General features: G+C 49.7%; 2 protein-coding genes across 5 annotated transcripts in view; one reads left to right on the top strand and one right to left on the bottom strand.

The window, feature by feature from the left end:
- Positions 1–15,731, top strand: part of LOC143768048 (uncharacterized) — an 804,459-nt gene that overhangs the window by 572,817 nt on the left and 215,911 nt on the right. The window lies entirely within an intron of this gene.
- Positions 1–15,731, bottom strand: part of LOC143768055 (uncharacterized) — a 114,515-nt gene that overhangs the window by 27,306 nt on the left and 71,478 nt on the right. The window contains exons 1-6 of one of the 3 annotated variants that reach the window (XM_077256722.1): positions 4,950–5,033; positions 2,129–2,263; positions 1,820–1,999; positions 1,614–1,737; positions 1,433–1,530; positions 1,144–1,234 (exon numbers count right to left, since the gene is read on the bottom strand). In XM_077256722.1, coding sequence (XP_077112837.1) covers positions 1,144–1,234; positions 1,433–1,530; positions 1,614–1,737; positions 1,820–1,999; positions 2,129–2,206 — 571 coding nt within the window. In that variant the 5' untranslated portion in view covers positions 2,207–2,263; positions 4,950–5,033. Of the gene's footprint in view, positions 1–1,143; positions 1,235–1,432; positions 1,531–1,613; positions 1,738–1,819; positions 2,000–2,128; positions 2,397–4,949; positions 5,034–15,731 lie in introns of those variants that run through there. The other 2 variants (XM_077256721.1, XM_077256723.1) reach the window with 2 other exon arrangements.

Raw genomic sequence — 15,731 nt, 5'->3', positions numbered from 1 at the left:
CAGTCCCCAGAAGCACAGGGAATGTTGAAGGTAGCGCAGAATAGAGTATGTCAGATGGCAATGAAAAAGGCAGAACGTAGGAAAAGGTTTCAAACTGCTAAATACTTTGAGGAGGGGGACAGGGCGGGTCATCATCTTTCTAGAATAGCGGCGGCTCAGTGAGACTCCACACATATAGTTGCTTTGAAGAGAAAGGATGGGAAGGACCATACTGGTTGCAAAGCAATTTTGGAGGTGATGACGGAGTATTACTCGGATCTTTATAAATCGCGGGTACAGCCAACGATGGAGGAGGTGGATGGTTTCTTGGCAGAGGTACAGCTCCCCAGACTCAGAGGCAGATCGGGGTCTTCTTGAGGAGCTTGATGCTGCACTGGCCTCTATGCCCAATGATAAAGCCCCAGGGGTGGATGAGATTCCGGGGGGAGGTGTATAAAAAATATAAAGAGGTATTGCTTCACGCCTTGTTGGAGGTGTATGCTGCTGGTCTGGTGGGGGGGGGGGCGTTGCCGCGGTCCATGCGTGAGGCAATAATTGTAGTGTTGCAAGAACAGGGTAAGGATCCGGCTTCTTATCGCCCAATTTCATTATTAACGACAGATATTAAAATCTTGGCCAAGATATTGGCTAATCATTTTAACAAGGTGGTAACAACACTAATACATCGGGACCAATCCGGATTTATGCCCAATAGCTCTACTACATGTAATCTTAGACGATTATTTCTTAATATGCAGGTAAAGGCGGACAATATGGGTCGGAGGGTTGTGGTGTCTAACACTAAGGCATTTGATAGTGTGGAGTGGCGGTATTTGTGGGCGGTCATGAAGGCTATGGGTTTTGGCGAGAGATTTATAAGTTGGGTGCAATTGTTATATGTGTCTACAAGAGCCAGGATAAGGGTAAATGGGCTCTTGTCGGGGGATTTCCGTTTATATAGGGGAACGCGGCAGGGGTAAGTGAGTTGTTTTCATAAAATGAAAATGTATTAATAGGTTATGTATTCATTGTACCTGTCTGGAAATTGTGTCAGACGCTTTAATAAAAACTATATGATTTAAAAGAACTACACGACTGATAAAGCAGCCACAGCCGGTTACTGAAGAATCTGTGACTTCTCTGCATTAAGTGGTCACTACTCACCTGGGTAGTCATATGTAGGAATCTCCTCTTTACACCGCTCATCACCCCTCACATATGTCTCTGTAGTATTAATACGGGTCAGATCTTCACCCTGAAACAAATATTGTAAAAGTCACCGACAGATGGAGAAGTCACATCTATGATCAGCTCTAATCCTGCCATCTCCACCGTTCTCATTACACAAGTATAAAACATATAATACTGGGGGATAAAACAAGACTGAGCACAAGACCTTCACAGCCGTCTACACATCATAGGGGAGATCTCATGACACCTTCTCTCCATCTACCTGATGATCCTGAGGAACATTGGGATCTTCTTGTTTACAGTCCTGTGGAAGAAGAGGACGGGGACATCTCTCTGGTGTTGTCCTCTTACTGGATAGATCTGGAGGAAACACATACAGGGACTGAATTTATTCTTTACATACAGATTATTATAGGCAGTGTGTATTTAGTCCTGTCTATTACCTGGTGGTGTGAGGGACTGAGGAACATCCATCATGACGTCCTTGTACAGATCTTTGTGTCCTTCTAAATACTCCCACTCCTCCATGGAGAAATAGACAGCGACATCCTGACACCTTATAGGAACCTGACACATACAATGATACCGTCATCCCCCGATCCCTTCATAGTGTTACTGTATAATGTCCCAGCATTCCCAGCAGTGTCACCTCTCCAGTCAGCAGCTCAATCATCTTGTAGGTGAGTTCTAGGATCTTCCGGTCATTGAAGTTCTCATGTATCAGGGGGTGAGGTGGAGGCCTCGTGATTGGGCTCAAGGGTCTTCCCCATCCCTCAGACACAGGGTCCTGACAGCGTTCACAAGAGGTCTTCTTCGCTACTGTGTAATCCTGGTTATGGAGAGACACATTAATAAATCTCACTACAGACATTTCCAGAGTCCTCACCTCTCCAGTTCTCTCCATCTGTTATTCCCATAGATAAGAATGATGTAATGTGACGTCATCAGAATCTCTCACCTCTCCAGTAAGTCGGAAGAGGATCTCTAGGGTGAGGTGTAATATTCTCTCAGCCATCTGGTCCCTGTCCATATCCATCCTTGATGATTAATTCAGAAAATTTCTCTCAATATACAAGATGTCCACTGAGAGGATCTGATATTGCAGGGAAATGAATAGGAAGAAAGTGAGCCAATGTAACATCATAAAGGATGACAACAATGGGAAACATATCGGGAGATAGAACGTGTAGATGTTGTATTCTCTAGTCTTATACGGACTGGAACACAAGTAGAATTACTGACTAAGACATCTCCTCCATGCTCTTAATCACTGGCTAATTTGGCCACTGCTTAGGCAACTTATTGGCTGTAGGAATCATAAGTTTGTTGAGACTGACCAGGATGTGCTGCAAAAGAGCGGAGAAGATGGAGGTCTGCAGAGACCAGGTGTGACTGTGAAAAGTCATCATGTCATCTACACAAGATGGAGATCGAAAGAAAGACGACCTCCAGGGAAGATGTAATCCATAAGATACCTGGATGCAAATGATCATTGTATGGTCTGCAGTATGATGATGGCTGCTAATAACTCCATGTACTCCCGCCTCGATTACTGCAACACCCTCCTCTGTGGCCTCCCTGCTAACTCCCTTGCACCACTCCAGTCTGTCCTCAACTGCTGCTCGGCTAATCCACCTCTCTCCTCGCTACTCCCCTGCTTCTCCCCTCTGCAAATCCCTCCACTGGCTCCCAATTCCCCAACAAATCCAGTTCAAACTACTAACATTGATCTACAAAGCCATCCACAACAACTGCTGAAAAGGTTCATGTCCCCCACACCCAGTAATGGAGAATCACCACATATTTCCACCCACAGAGCCGCACATAGAGAATAATGGAGCCTCCAGCACCGACCTCCACCCGCAGAGCCGCACTCCACATAGAGAATAATGGGGCCTCCAGCACCGACCTCCACCCGCAGAGCCGCACTCCACATAGAGAATAATGGAGCCTCCAGCACCGACCTCCACCCGCAGAGCCGCACTCCACATAGAGAATAATGGAGCCTCCAGCACCGACCTCCACCCGCAGAGCCGCACTCCACATAGAGAATAATGGGGCCTCCAGCACCGACCTCCACCCGCAGAGCCGCACTCCACACAGAGAATAATGGAGCCTCCAGCACCGACCTCCACCCGCAGAGCCGCACTCCACATAGAGAATAATGGAGCCTCCAGCACCGACCTCCACCCGCAGAGCCACACTCCACATAGAGAATAATGGGGCCTCCAGCACCGACCTCCACCCGCAGAGCCGCACTCCACATAGAGAATAATGGAGCCTCCAGCACCGACCTCCACACGCAGAGCCACACTCCACATATAGAATAATGGAGCCTCCAGCACCGACCTCCACCCACAGAGCCGCACTCCACATAGAGAATAATGGAGCCTCCAGCACCGACCTCCACCCGCAGAGCCGCACTCCACATAGAGAATAATGGAGCCTCCAGCACCGACCTCCACCCGCAGAGCCGCACTCCACATAGAGGATAATGGAGCCTCCAGCACCGACCTCCACCCGCAGAGCCACACTCCACATAGAGAATAATGGAGCCTCCAGCACCGACCTCCACCCGCAGAGCCGCACTCCACATAGAGAATAATGGAGCCTCCAGCACCGACCTCCACCCACAGAGCCGCACTCCACATAGAGAATAATGGAGCCTCCAGCACCGACCTCCACCCGCAGAGCCGCACTCCACATAGAGAATAATGGAGCCTCCAGCACCGACCTCCACCCACAGAGCCGCACTCCACATAGAGAATAATGGAGCCTCCAGCACCGACCTCCACCCGCAGAGCCGCACTCCACATAGAGAATAATGGGGCCTCCAGCACCGACCTCCACCCGCAGAGCCGCACTCCACACAGAGAATAATGGAGCCTCCAGCACCGACCTCCACCCGCAGAGCCGCACTCCACATAGAGAATAATGGAGCCTCCAGCACCGACCTCCACCCGCAGAGCCGCACTCCACATAGAGAATAATGGAGCCTCCAGCACCGACCTCCACCCGCAGAGCCGCACTCCACACAGAGAATAATGGAGCCTCCAGCACCGACCTCCACCCGCAGAGCCGCACTCCACATAGAGAATAATGGAGCCTCCAGCACCAACCTCCACCCGCAGAGCCGCACTCCACATAGAGAATAATGGAGCCTCCAGCACCGACCTCCACCCACAGAGCCGCACTCCACATAGAGAATAATGGAGCCTCCAGCACCGACCTCCACCCGCAGAGCCGCACTCCACATAGAGAATAATGGAGCCTCCAGCACCGACCTCCACCCACAGAGCCGCACTCCACATAGAGAATAATGGAGCCTCCAGCACCGACCTCCACCCGCAGAGCCGCACTCCACATAGAGAATAATGGAGCCTCCAGCAGTGACCTCCACCCGCAGAGCCGCACTCCACATAGAGAATAATGGAGCCTCCAGCACCGACCTCCACCCGCAGAGCCGCACTCCACATAGAGAATAATGGAGCCTCCAGCACCGACCTCCACCCGCAGAGCCGCACTCCACATAGAGAATAATGGAGCCTCCAGCACCGACCTCCACCCGCAGAGCCGCACTCCACATAGAGAATAATGGAGCCTCCAGCACCGACCACCACCCGCAGAGCCGCACTCCACATAGAGAATAATGGAGCCTCCAGCACCGACCTCCACCCGCAGAGCCGCACTCCACATAGAGAATAATGGAGCCCCCAGCACCGACCTCCACCCGCAGAGCCACACTCCACATAGAGAATAATGGAGCCTCCAGCACCGACCTCCACCCGCAGAGCCGCACTCCACATACATGGCTCCTCTGTGTGCACAGGACCTGTGATGAGGTCACAGGAGGGGAGGAGTCAGGGGTCACATGATCAGGGCCCTCAGTGTATGCAGGACTGTGCTGTGCTGGTTGTCATGGTGCTGGACAGGGGCTGGCTGGCAAATTTTAGCCTGGGGGGCAAGCACACAGCAGTGGCCCATGAGTAGCGGCCCATCCTTAAAGGGGTTGTCGGATCTTAAGCTACATGTCTAGTCACTATGTGTGAATCCTCATATCGTGCGCACTGTGCGCTGTGAGGATTCTCCGGTGCCTGCGCCGGGAACAAGTGGTCTTGTGACTGCAATATATAATATGACACACACACGCACAGCCCCACTATATAGTGACATATACACGCACAGCCCCACTGTATAGTGACACACACACAGGGCCCTGCCACAAAAAACCCCACCAGTCCACATACTCAAACACTCCCCACCCCCAATCAGTGAATTTTGCTATACTTTGTTCTGCCCTTCAACAATCCTCTTAAAAGAGTTATTTGAAGAGCCACATGTGAATGGCGCCGAAGTGCGCATGATCGACCACAGGTCTGTAGAGCTCCAGCTCTCGGGATCATGGAGGTCTCAGCGGTTGGACCCCGGCGATTCCAAGATCTCGGCATAGGATATTACTTGGGATAATCCATTTAAATGGATTTTCCAATATTTTTTAAAATTTTCCTATAAAAAAACTGAAAATAATAAACCAGTATTGACCTTCCAAAAGACCAATGTCGCCTCTTTGACAACCGAACAGGAGAAATGGCACCATGCAGTGTATATATACAGGAGGAGTGGTGCTGTGCAGTGTATATATATACAGGAGGAGAGGTACTGTGCAGTGTATATATACAGGACAGGAGGAGTGGTACTGTGCAGTGTATATATACAGGACAGGAGGAGTGGTACTGGGCAGTGTATATATACAGGACAGGAGGAGTGGTACTGTGCAGTGTATATATACAGGACAGGAGGAGTGGTACTGTGCAGTGTATATATACAGGAGGAGTGGTGCTGTGCAGTGTATATATATACAGGAGGAGAGGTACTGTGCAGTGTATATATACAGGACAGGAGGAGTGGTACTGTGCAGTGTATATATACAGGACAGGAGGAGTGGTACTGTGCAGTGTATATATACAGGAGGAGTGGTGCTGTGCAGTGTATATATATACAGGAGGAGAGGTACTGTGCAGTGTATATATACAGGACAGGAGGAGTGGTACTGTGCAGTGTATATATACAGGACAGGAGGAGTGGTACTGTGCAGTGTATATATACAGGACAGGAGGAGCGGTACTGTGCAGTGTATATATACAGGACAGGAGGAGTGGTACTGTGCAGTGTATATATACAGGACAGGAGGAGTGGTACTGTGCAGTGTATATATACAGGAGGAGTGGTGCTGTGCAGTGTATATATATACAGGAGGAGAGGTACTGTGCAGTGTATATATACAGGACAGGAGGAGTGGTACTGTGCAGTGTATATATACAGGACAGGAGGAGTGGTACTGTGCAGTGTATATATACAGGACAGGAGGAGTAGTACTGTGCAGTGTATATATACAGGACAGGAGGAGTGGTACTGTGCAGTGTATATATACAGGACAGGAGGAGTGGTACTGTGCAGTGTATATATACAGGACAGGAGGAGTGGTACTGTGCAGTGTATATATACAGGACAGGAGGAGTGGTACTGTGCAGTGTATATATAGGACAGGAGGAGTGGTGCTGTGCAGCGTATATATACAGGACAGGAGGAGTGGTACTGTGCAGCGTATATATACAGGACAGGAGGAGTGGTACTGTGCAGTGTATATATACAGGACAGGAGGAGTGGTACTGTGCAGTGTATATATACAGGAGGAGTGGTACTGTGCAGTGTATATATACAGGAGGAGTGGTACTGTGCAGTGTATATATACAGGACAGGAGGAGTGGTACTGTGCAGTGTATATATACAGGAGGAGTGGTACTGTGCAGTGTATATATACAGGACAGGAGGAGTGGTACTGTGCAGTGTATATATACAGGACAGGAGGAGTGGTACTGTGCAGTGTATATATACAGGAGGAGTGGTACTGTGCAGTGTATATATACAGGACAGGAGGAGTGGTACTGTGCAGTGTATATATACAGGAGAGGAGGAGTGGTACTGTGCAGTGTATATATACAGGACAGGAGGAGTGGTACTGTGCAGTATATATATACAGGACAGGAGGAGTGGTACTGTGCAGTGTATATATACAGGAGGAGTGGTACTGTGCAGTGTATATATACAGGACAGGAGGAGTGGTACTGTGCAGTGTATATATACAGGAGAGGAGGAGTGGTACTGTGCAGTGTATATATACAGGAGGAGTGGTGCTGTGCAGTGTATATATATACAGGACAGGAGAAGTGGCATACCTCCCAACCGTCCCGATTTCAGCGGGACAGTCCCGCTTTGGCACCGGGGTCCCGCTGTCCCGCTTTGGGCATTTAAAATCCCGAATTTGCGGCCGCCAGTGAAGCCCCGCCCACTTCCGGGACGTAGAGAGAGCCCGATTACTGTACCCGCAGCTGTTCGTTCCGTTCCCTGCCTGGGACTGTCTGCGTTGTAGCCACGCCCCCTTGAGTTGCCTCACCGCCCGCCTCCGGCTTCCTCCTCAACGTGGGCGGACTCTGAGGACACTAGAGCGGCAGCGCCAGCACCCGGACTGGTTTCTCGTGACCGCGGGAGCAGCGAGCGGGGATCTGCAGACTGACTGTAAGTGAATGTGTCTCTCCCCCTCTCCATGCAGCGCTGCCCGTTACAGCAGAGACTCTGATCTGACAGCATTAGGAGGACTGACACAAACTTTGTCTCCCCATGCAGCGCACCCCGCTCCCACTCTCCCCCTGGTACCCATCCATCGGATTCTCCACCAACCTGGTGCAGCACCCCTCTCCCCATGGTTATCGTTAAAGGGGTATTGTCACCCAAAATGCTAAATACGGCAGCAGCATGCCGACCCCTCACCCCGTTACTCACCTCTGACTCCACCGCCTCAGGAATCTTCGGTCGCACTTCACGTATGCGCACTCCGGGGGTCAGGAGGACCTGGTGCCGGGCAGATGTGCTCCGTGGGTGTTACTATGTTTTTAGCCCTGTCGAACCCATAACACAAATTACATGAACACAAAATGGTGCTCGGTGTATATCAGGGAGATATATACAAAAGGGACTTGGCCCCTATAATAATTATACCAGTAAGGCCGGCGTCACACTCGGCGTAAGACAATACGCCACGTATTATACGGCCGTACTACGGGCGTAATACGGAGAAATGTCCCCAAAATATTGATCCGTAGTCAGGGTGTGTCAGCGTATTTTATGCTATGGGGCATTTTATACGTGCCCCATCACGTGGGGCAAGTATACTGTACGCAGCATCATGTGGGGCCATTATACAGTATGGAGCATAATGTGGCCAATGGCCATTGTACAGTATGGAGCGTCGTGTGTGGCCATATTTTTTTGTTCATAATTATTGTTAACGAAACATTGTGATCAGAAGTGCTAAATGGGTGTGGTTGGGGCGTGGCTAGTTGTGAAATGGGTGTGGCCTAAAATTTGCCGCGGCGCGCTACGCGCACCGCTGACTTTGTCCCTCTTTCCCTTCCCCTAAAGTTGGGAGGTATGTATATATACACTGCACAGTACCACTCCTCCTGTATATATACACTGCACAGTACCACTCCTCCTGTCCTGTATATATACACTGCACAGTACCACTCCTCCTGTATATATACACTGCACAGTACCACTCCTCCTATCCTGTATATATACACTGCACAGTACCACCTCTTCTGTCCTGTATATATACACTGCACAGTACCACTCCTCCTGTATATATACACTGCACAGTACCACTTCTCCTGTCCTGTATATATATACACTGCACAGCACCACTCCTCCTGTATATATACACTGCACAGTACCACTCCTCCTCTCCTGTATATATACACTGCACAGTACCACTCCTCCTGTCCTGTATATATACACCGCACAGTACCACTCCTCCTGTCCTGTATATATACACTGCACAGTACCACTCCTCCTGTATATATACACTGCACAGTACCACTCCTCCTGTATATATACACTGCACAGTACCACTTCCATACCTCCCAACTTTTGAAGATGGGAAAGAAGGACAAAGTTTGCGGCGCGCAAAGTGCGCCGCGGCAAATTTTAGGCCACGCCTCTGACCACACCCATTCATAATTAGTCACACCCATATCCACGTCCCAACCACACCCATTTAGCACTGCCGATCACACTGTTTCATATACAATAGTTATAAACAAAAAAATATGGCCACACAGTGCTCCATACTGTATAATGACCACACATGATGCCCCATACTGTATAATGGCCACACATGACGCTCCATACTGTATAATGAACACACATGATGCTGCATACTGTATAATGACCGCACATGATGCTCCATACTGTATAATGGCCACAGTTCTCCATACTGTATAATGACATACAGGCACGCAGCTCACACACACGCTCACACACACAGCTCACACACGCACGCAGCTCACACACATGCAGCATCACACACACAGTATCACACATACACACGCAGCATCACAAACGCAGCTCACAAACACATGCAGCTTTGACACAAATGCATCACACACGCAGCCATCACACACACACACAGCCATCACACACACACACACGCAGTCATCACACACACACGCAGTCATCACACACACGCAGCCATCACACACACACGCAGCCATCACACACACACGCAGCCATCACACACACACGCAGTCATCACACACACACGCAGTCATCACACACACGCAGCCATCACACACACACACGCAGCCATCACACACACACGCAGCCATCACACACACATGCAGCCATCACACACACACACACACACACGCAGCCATCACACACACACACGCAGCCATCACACACATGCAGCCATCACACACACGCAGCCATCACACACACACACCCAGCCATCACACACACACACCCAGCCATCACACACACACACACCCAGCCATCACACTCACACACCCAGCCATCACACACACACACCCAGCCATCACACACACACCCAGCCATCACACACACACACCCAGCCATCACACACACACACCCAGCCATCACACACACACCCAGCCATCACACACACACACCCAGCCATCACACACACACCCAGCCATCACACACACACCCAGCCATCACACACACCAGATACCTCATACACACATGACACACACACAAATGCAGCATCACACACACACAATGACACACACATGCAGCATCAGACACACACACACACACACAATCTCCTCTGTGGTGCAGGGGCGGCTGATCTGTCCATGTGCAGCTCTTCAGTTTCTCCGGCTGCTCACAGCTCTGCACTGTCCCGGCACCTCCCCCGTCTCTCCTTCTCTGCCGGGATAGCAGCTAAGAGCAGGAGAAGCGGGAGCTCCGTGCACACACCTCAGGTAGTGAGTCGCTGACCTCTCATCTTGATCGCTGCTGGCTCTCTGCCTCAGCGTGGCAGCGCCGCACACACAGGGGGCGGGGGAGGGGGGCGGGATCGGTCGGGAGGAGACCCAGCATGTATAAGAAAAAAAAAACAGCCACAAACCTAAGCTACTCAGGTGCCGCCCCCTGCATTGTCCCCGCCCTAGGCACGTAGTGTGGGACATTAGTGTCCCGCCCGGGATCCCGGGGCTGGCTGTCAAAATCAGGACAGTCCCGCGGGATCCGGGACGGTTGGGAGGTATGCAGGTACTCATTAGGGTGGAATCACAGTAGAATATGGCATCGGATGTGAGAAGAGAATCGTACCACTTTTGTGGAAGAAAATGGAACCGATTTTTTTTTTATACTCTTTATTAGCCCATGTGGCAACATTTCACTTCCATATCAGAGAAATGTTCAGTTATGGATCTGAAACGTTGCCACATGGACTAATAAAGAGTCCGCTAGTTTTCTCACAATTAATTGGAATGATAGATAGATATATAGATACACACACATACATAGTAAGAATAGATACTGAGAATTACACCATTTATGCAGGACAGTAGAAGTATACACAGCTCCCAATATACCGTATGTACTCGAGTATAAGCCGAGGCACCTAATTTTGCCACAAAAAACTGCAAAAACTTATTGACTCGAGTATAAGCCGGGTATACATTGTCCCCACATCCCCGTCCTTGTATGCATGGCTCCTTATCCCCGTCCTTGTGTGCATGGCTCCTTATCCCTGTCCTTGTTTGCATGGCTCCTTATCCCTGTCCTTGTTTGCATGGCTCCTTATCCCTGTCCTTGTTTGCATGGCTCCTTATCCCTGTCCTTGTTTGCATGGCTCCTTATCCCTGTCCTTGTTTGCATGGCTCCTTATCCCTGTCCTTGTTTGCATGGCTCCTTATCCCTGTCCTTGTTTGCATGGCTCCTTATCCCCGTCCTTGTGTGCATGGCTCCTTATCCCCGTCCTTGTGTGCATGGCTCCTTATCCCTGTCCTTGTTTGCATGGCTCCTTATCCCTGTCCTTGTGTGCATGGCTCCTTATCCCTGTCCTTGTTTGCATGGCTCCTTATCCCTGTCCTTGTTTGCATGGCTCCTTATCCCCGTCCTTGTTTGCATGGCTCCTTATCCCCGTCCTTGTTTGCATGGCTCCTTATCCCCGTCCTTGTATGCATGGCTCCTCATCCCCGACCTTGTATGCCTGGTTCCTTAAGGCCCCGTCACACTTAGCGACGCTAAAGCGATCCCGACAACGATACGACCTGTCAGGGATCGTTGCTGCGTCGCTATGTGGTCGCTGGTGAGATGTCAAACAGTGAGATCTACCAACGATCACTGCTGCAATCTCACTGTTTGACATCTCACCAGCGACCTGTAGCGACCTGTACAACGATGTCACATGGGAGCTATTATGACGATTCAGTGTCTGAGTCGTCAACGAGGTCGTTGGTAAGGTGTCAAACACAGCGATGTGTGCTACCCAGCGGGACCTCAACGATCAAAAAAAGGTCCAGGCCATTCCGACACGACCAGCGATCTCACAGCAGGGGCCTGGTCGCTGCTACGTGTCACACATAGCGAGATCGCAACTGAGGTCGCTGTTGCGTCACAAAATTTGTGACTCAGCAGCGATCTCGCTTAGTGAGACGGGGGCTTTATCCCTGTCCTTGTATGCATAGCTCCTTATCCCTGTCCTTGTATGCATAGCTGCTCATCCCCATCCTTGTCTGCATGGCTCCCCCGTCCTTGTCTGCATGGCTCCTTATCCCCGTCCTTGTATGCATAGCTCCTTATCCCTGTCCTTGTATGCATAGCTGCTCATCCCCATCCTTGTCTGCATGGCTCCCCCGTCCTTGTATGCATAGCTCCTTATCCCTGTCCTTGTATGCATAGCTCCTTATCCCTGTCCTTGTATGCATAGCTGCTCATCCCCATCCTTGTCTGCATGGCTCCCCTGTCCTTGTGTGCATGGCTCCTTATCCCCGTCCTTGTGTGCATGGCTCCTTACCCCTGTCCTTGTATTCATAGCTCCTCATCCCCGTCCTTGTATGCATGGCTCCTTATCCCTGTCCTTGTTTGCATGGCTCCTTATCCCCGTCCTTGTTTGCATGGCTCCTTAACCCCGTCCTTGTATACATTGCTCCTTATCCCCGTCTTTGTATGCATGGCTCCTCATCCCCGTCTTTGTATGCATGGCTCCTCATCCCCGTCCTTGTATGCATGGCTACTCATCCCCGTCCTTGTATGCATGGCTCCTCATCCCCGACCTTGTATGCCTGGCTCCTTATCCCTGTCCTTGTATGCATAGCTCCTTATCCCTGTCCTTGTATGCATAGCTCCTTATCCCTGTCCTTGTATGCATAGCTGCTCATCCCCATCCTTGTCTGCATGGCTCCCCTGTCCTTGTGTGCATGGCTCCTTATCCCCGTCCTTGTATGCATAGCTCCTTATCCCTGTCCTTGTATGCATAGCTCCTCATCCCCATCCTTGTCTGCATGGCTCCGCTGTCCTTGTGTGCATGGCTCCTTATCCCTGTCCTTGTATGCATAGCTCCTTATCCCTGTCCTTGTATGCATAGCTCCTTATCCCCGTCCTTGTATGCATGGCTCCTTACCCCCGCCCGTCCTTGTATGCATGGCTCCTATAAAAAAAACAACAACAAAAAAAAACACTTCCTACTTACCTTCCCTGCATGCCCTCGCAGCATCTCGTTCTGGTGCCAGCAGCTCCTATGGCTGGGCGATCACGTGTCCCCCACTCATTAAGGTAATGAATATTTACCCACACCTATGGGAGTGGAGAGGGGTGAATACTCATTACTTTAATGAGCGGAGGACACGTGATCTCTCGGCCTGAAGAGCTGCTGGCCCCGGAACGAGATTCAGTGAGGGCGCGCAGGGAAGGTAAGTAGGATGTGTGCTGGAAGCCGGCGGCTGTGGCTGTGCACACTGTGAGGCCGGTTTCACACGTCAGTGTCTCCAGTACGTGAGGTGACAGTTTCCTCACATACCGGAGACACTGACACACGTAGACCCATTAAAATCAATGCATCTGTGCAGATGTCATTGATTTTTTGCGGACCGTGTCTCCGTGTGCCAAACACGGAGACATGTCAGTGTTCGTGGGAGCGCACGTATTACACGGACCCATTAAAGTCAATGGGTCCGTGTAAAACACGGACCTCACACGGACGTTCTCCGTGTGCAGTCCCTGTGGCGTGCAGGAGACAGCGCTACAGTAAGCGCTGTCCCCCCCACATGGTGCTGAAGCCGCGATTCATATCTTCTCTGCATCAGCCTTTGCTGCAGAGAAGATACTGTATGAATAATAGTGTTTAAATTAAAGATCTATGTGTCCGCCGCCCCCCCACCCCCTGTGCGCCCCCCCCGCTGGTCAGAAAATACTCACCCGCTTCCCTCGTTGGCTGTCGCTCCTTCCTCTCTGCCCCGCGGCTTCTACTGTATGCGGTCACGTGGGGCCGCTCATTTAAAATCATGAATAGTCGGCTCCACCCCTATGGGAGGTGGAGCCGCCTATTCATGACTGTAATCGGCCGCCCCACGTGACCGAATACAGTGGAAGCCGCGGCGCCGGCCAGGAAGCACCGACAGCCAACGTGGGACGCGGGTGAGTATTTTCTGACCAGCGGGGGGGCGCACAGGGGGTGGGGGGGCGGCGGACACATAGATCTTTATTTTAAACACTATTATTCATATCTTCTCTGCAGCAAACGCTGCTGCAGAGAGGATATGAATCGCAGCTTCAGCACGATGCAGGGGACAGCGCTAAACTTTAGCGCTGTCTCCTGCACGCTCCGTGTGGTACCCACTCGCCACACGGGCGGCACACGTGTGCCGCACGTATGGCCTACGTGAGCTCACGGGCACACGGACACGGATTACTCCGGTACCGGAATTATCTGGACGTGTGAGACTGCCCTCAGAGAAATGAATATTCACTGCCAGCGCAGTGAATATTCATTTCTCTTTAGCAGCGGCACAGACTTTAGCCTCAGCCGCCGGCTCCTACCTCTATGACCCGCTGCTCCCCCTCCGTCTTTCTGTGACAATGACTCGTGTATAAGCTGAGGGGGGCGTTTTCAGCACTAAAAAAAATATGCTGAAAACCTCGGCTTATACACGAGTATATACAGTATACTACAATCTATTATATACACAGCTGCATATTATATATCGTGTTAAGGAATATAGAGCGGTGTATATATTATATAGTGTAGAGATGTGGCAGCAGTGTATATATAGTGTGAATTCCACACTATATACATAGCACCACACTATATAAACATCTCTACACCATATAAACATCTCTCCCTCCCTCTCAATATATTATAATTAAGACACCATTATACTATATTATGATGCATACATTATGATGCATACATCACATAGGAGACACCGCGACTGCTGAATATATATCACATTGAAACTACTGTATATACAATATATAGTTGATACTGCGACTGATGTGCATAGTTGTAGTATCACCTATATATTGTATGTGATACTGTGACTGCTGTACACACATTATTTAGGTGAAACTGCTATATATATATATTATATATATATATATATATATACATATACACATATATATATACACATACACACACACAGATATATAGTGCGACTGTACACAGCAGTATCACCTATATAACGTATATGCAGTAGTCAACATTATACAGGTGATACTGCAAATGTTGGATACATATTATATAGGCAATACTGCTACTGCTGTGTATGATAGTATCACCTATATAGTGTATATACAGCAGTCTATATAGATTATATAGGAAATGCTGCTACTGGTGTGTATATACATTCTATATAGGTGATACTGCTGTGTATATATGTACGTGTGTGTGTGTATATATATATACACACACACCAGTATCGCCTATATAACGATACAGTATATACTCAGCAGTATCACCTATATAACGTATATACACATCAGTAGCAGTATTGCCTATATAATGTATATAGCCTGCCGTATATACATTATATAGGTGATACTGTGATTATATACAGGAGTAGCAGCCAGTATCACCTATATAATGTATGTATAGCAGTCTGTATCTTATATGGGCAATACTGCTACTGATGTGTGTATACGTTATATAGGTGATACTGCTGTGTATACAGTGGTGTGATATATACACCCCCCCC

The sequence above is a fragment of the Ranitomeya variabilis genome, chromosome 4 (assembly GCF_051348905.1).
Source record: "Ranitomeya variabilis isolate aRanVar5 chromosome 4, aRanVar5.hap1, whole genome shotgun sequence".
NCBI classification, from domain to species: Eukaryota; Metazoa; Chordata; class Amphibia; order Anura; family Dendrobatidae; genus Ranitomeya; species Ranitomeya variabilis.
Note: the sequence above shows the minus strand (reverse complement) of the source record. Positions and strands in the feature narration are given on the sequence as shown.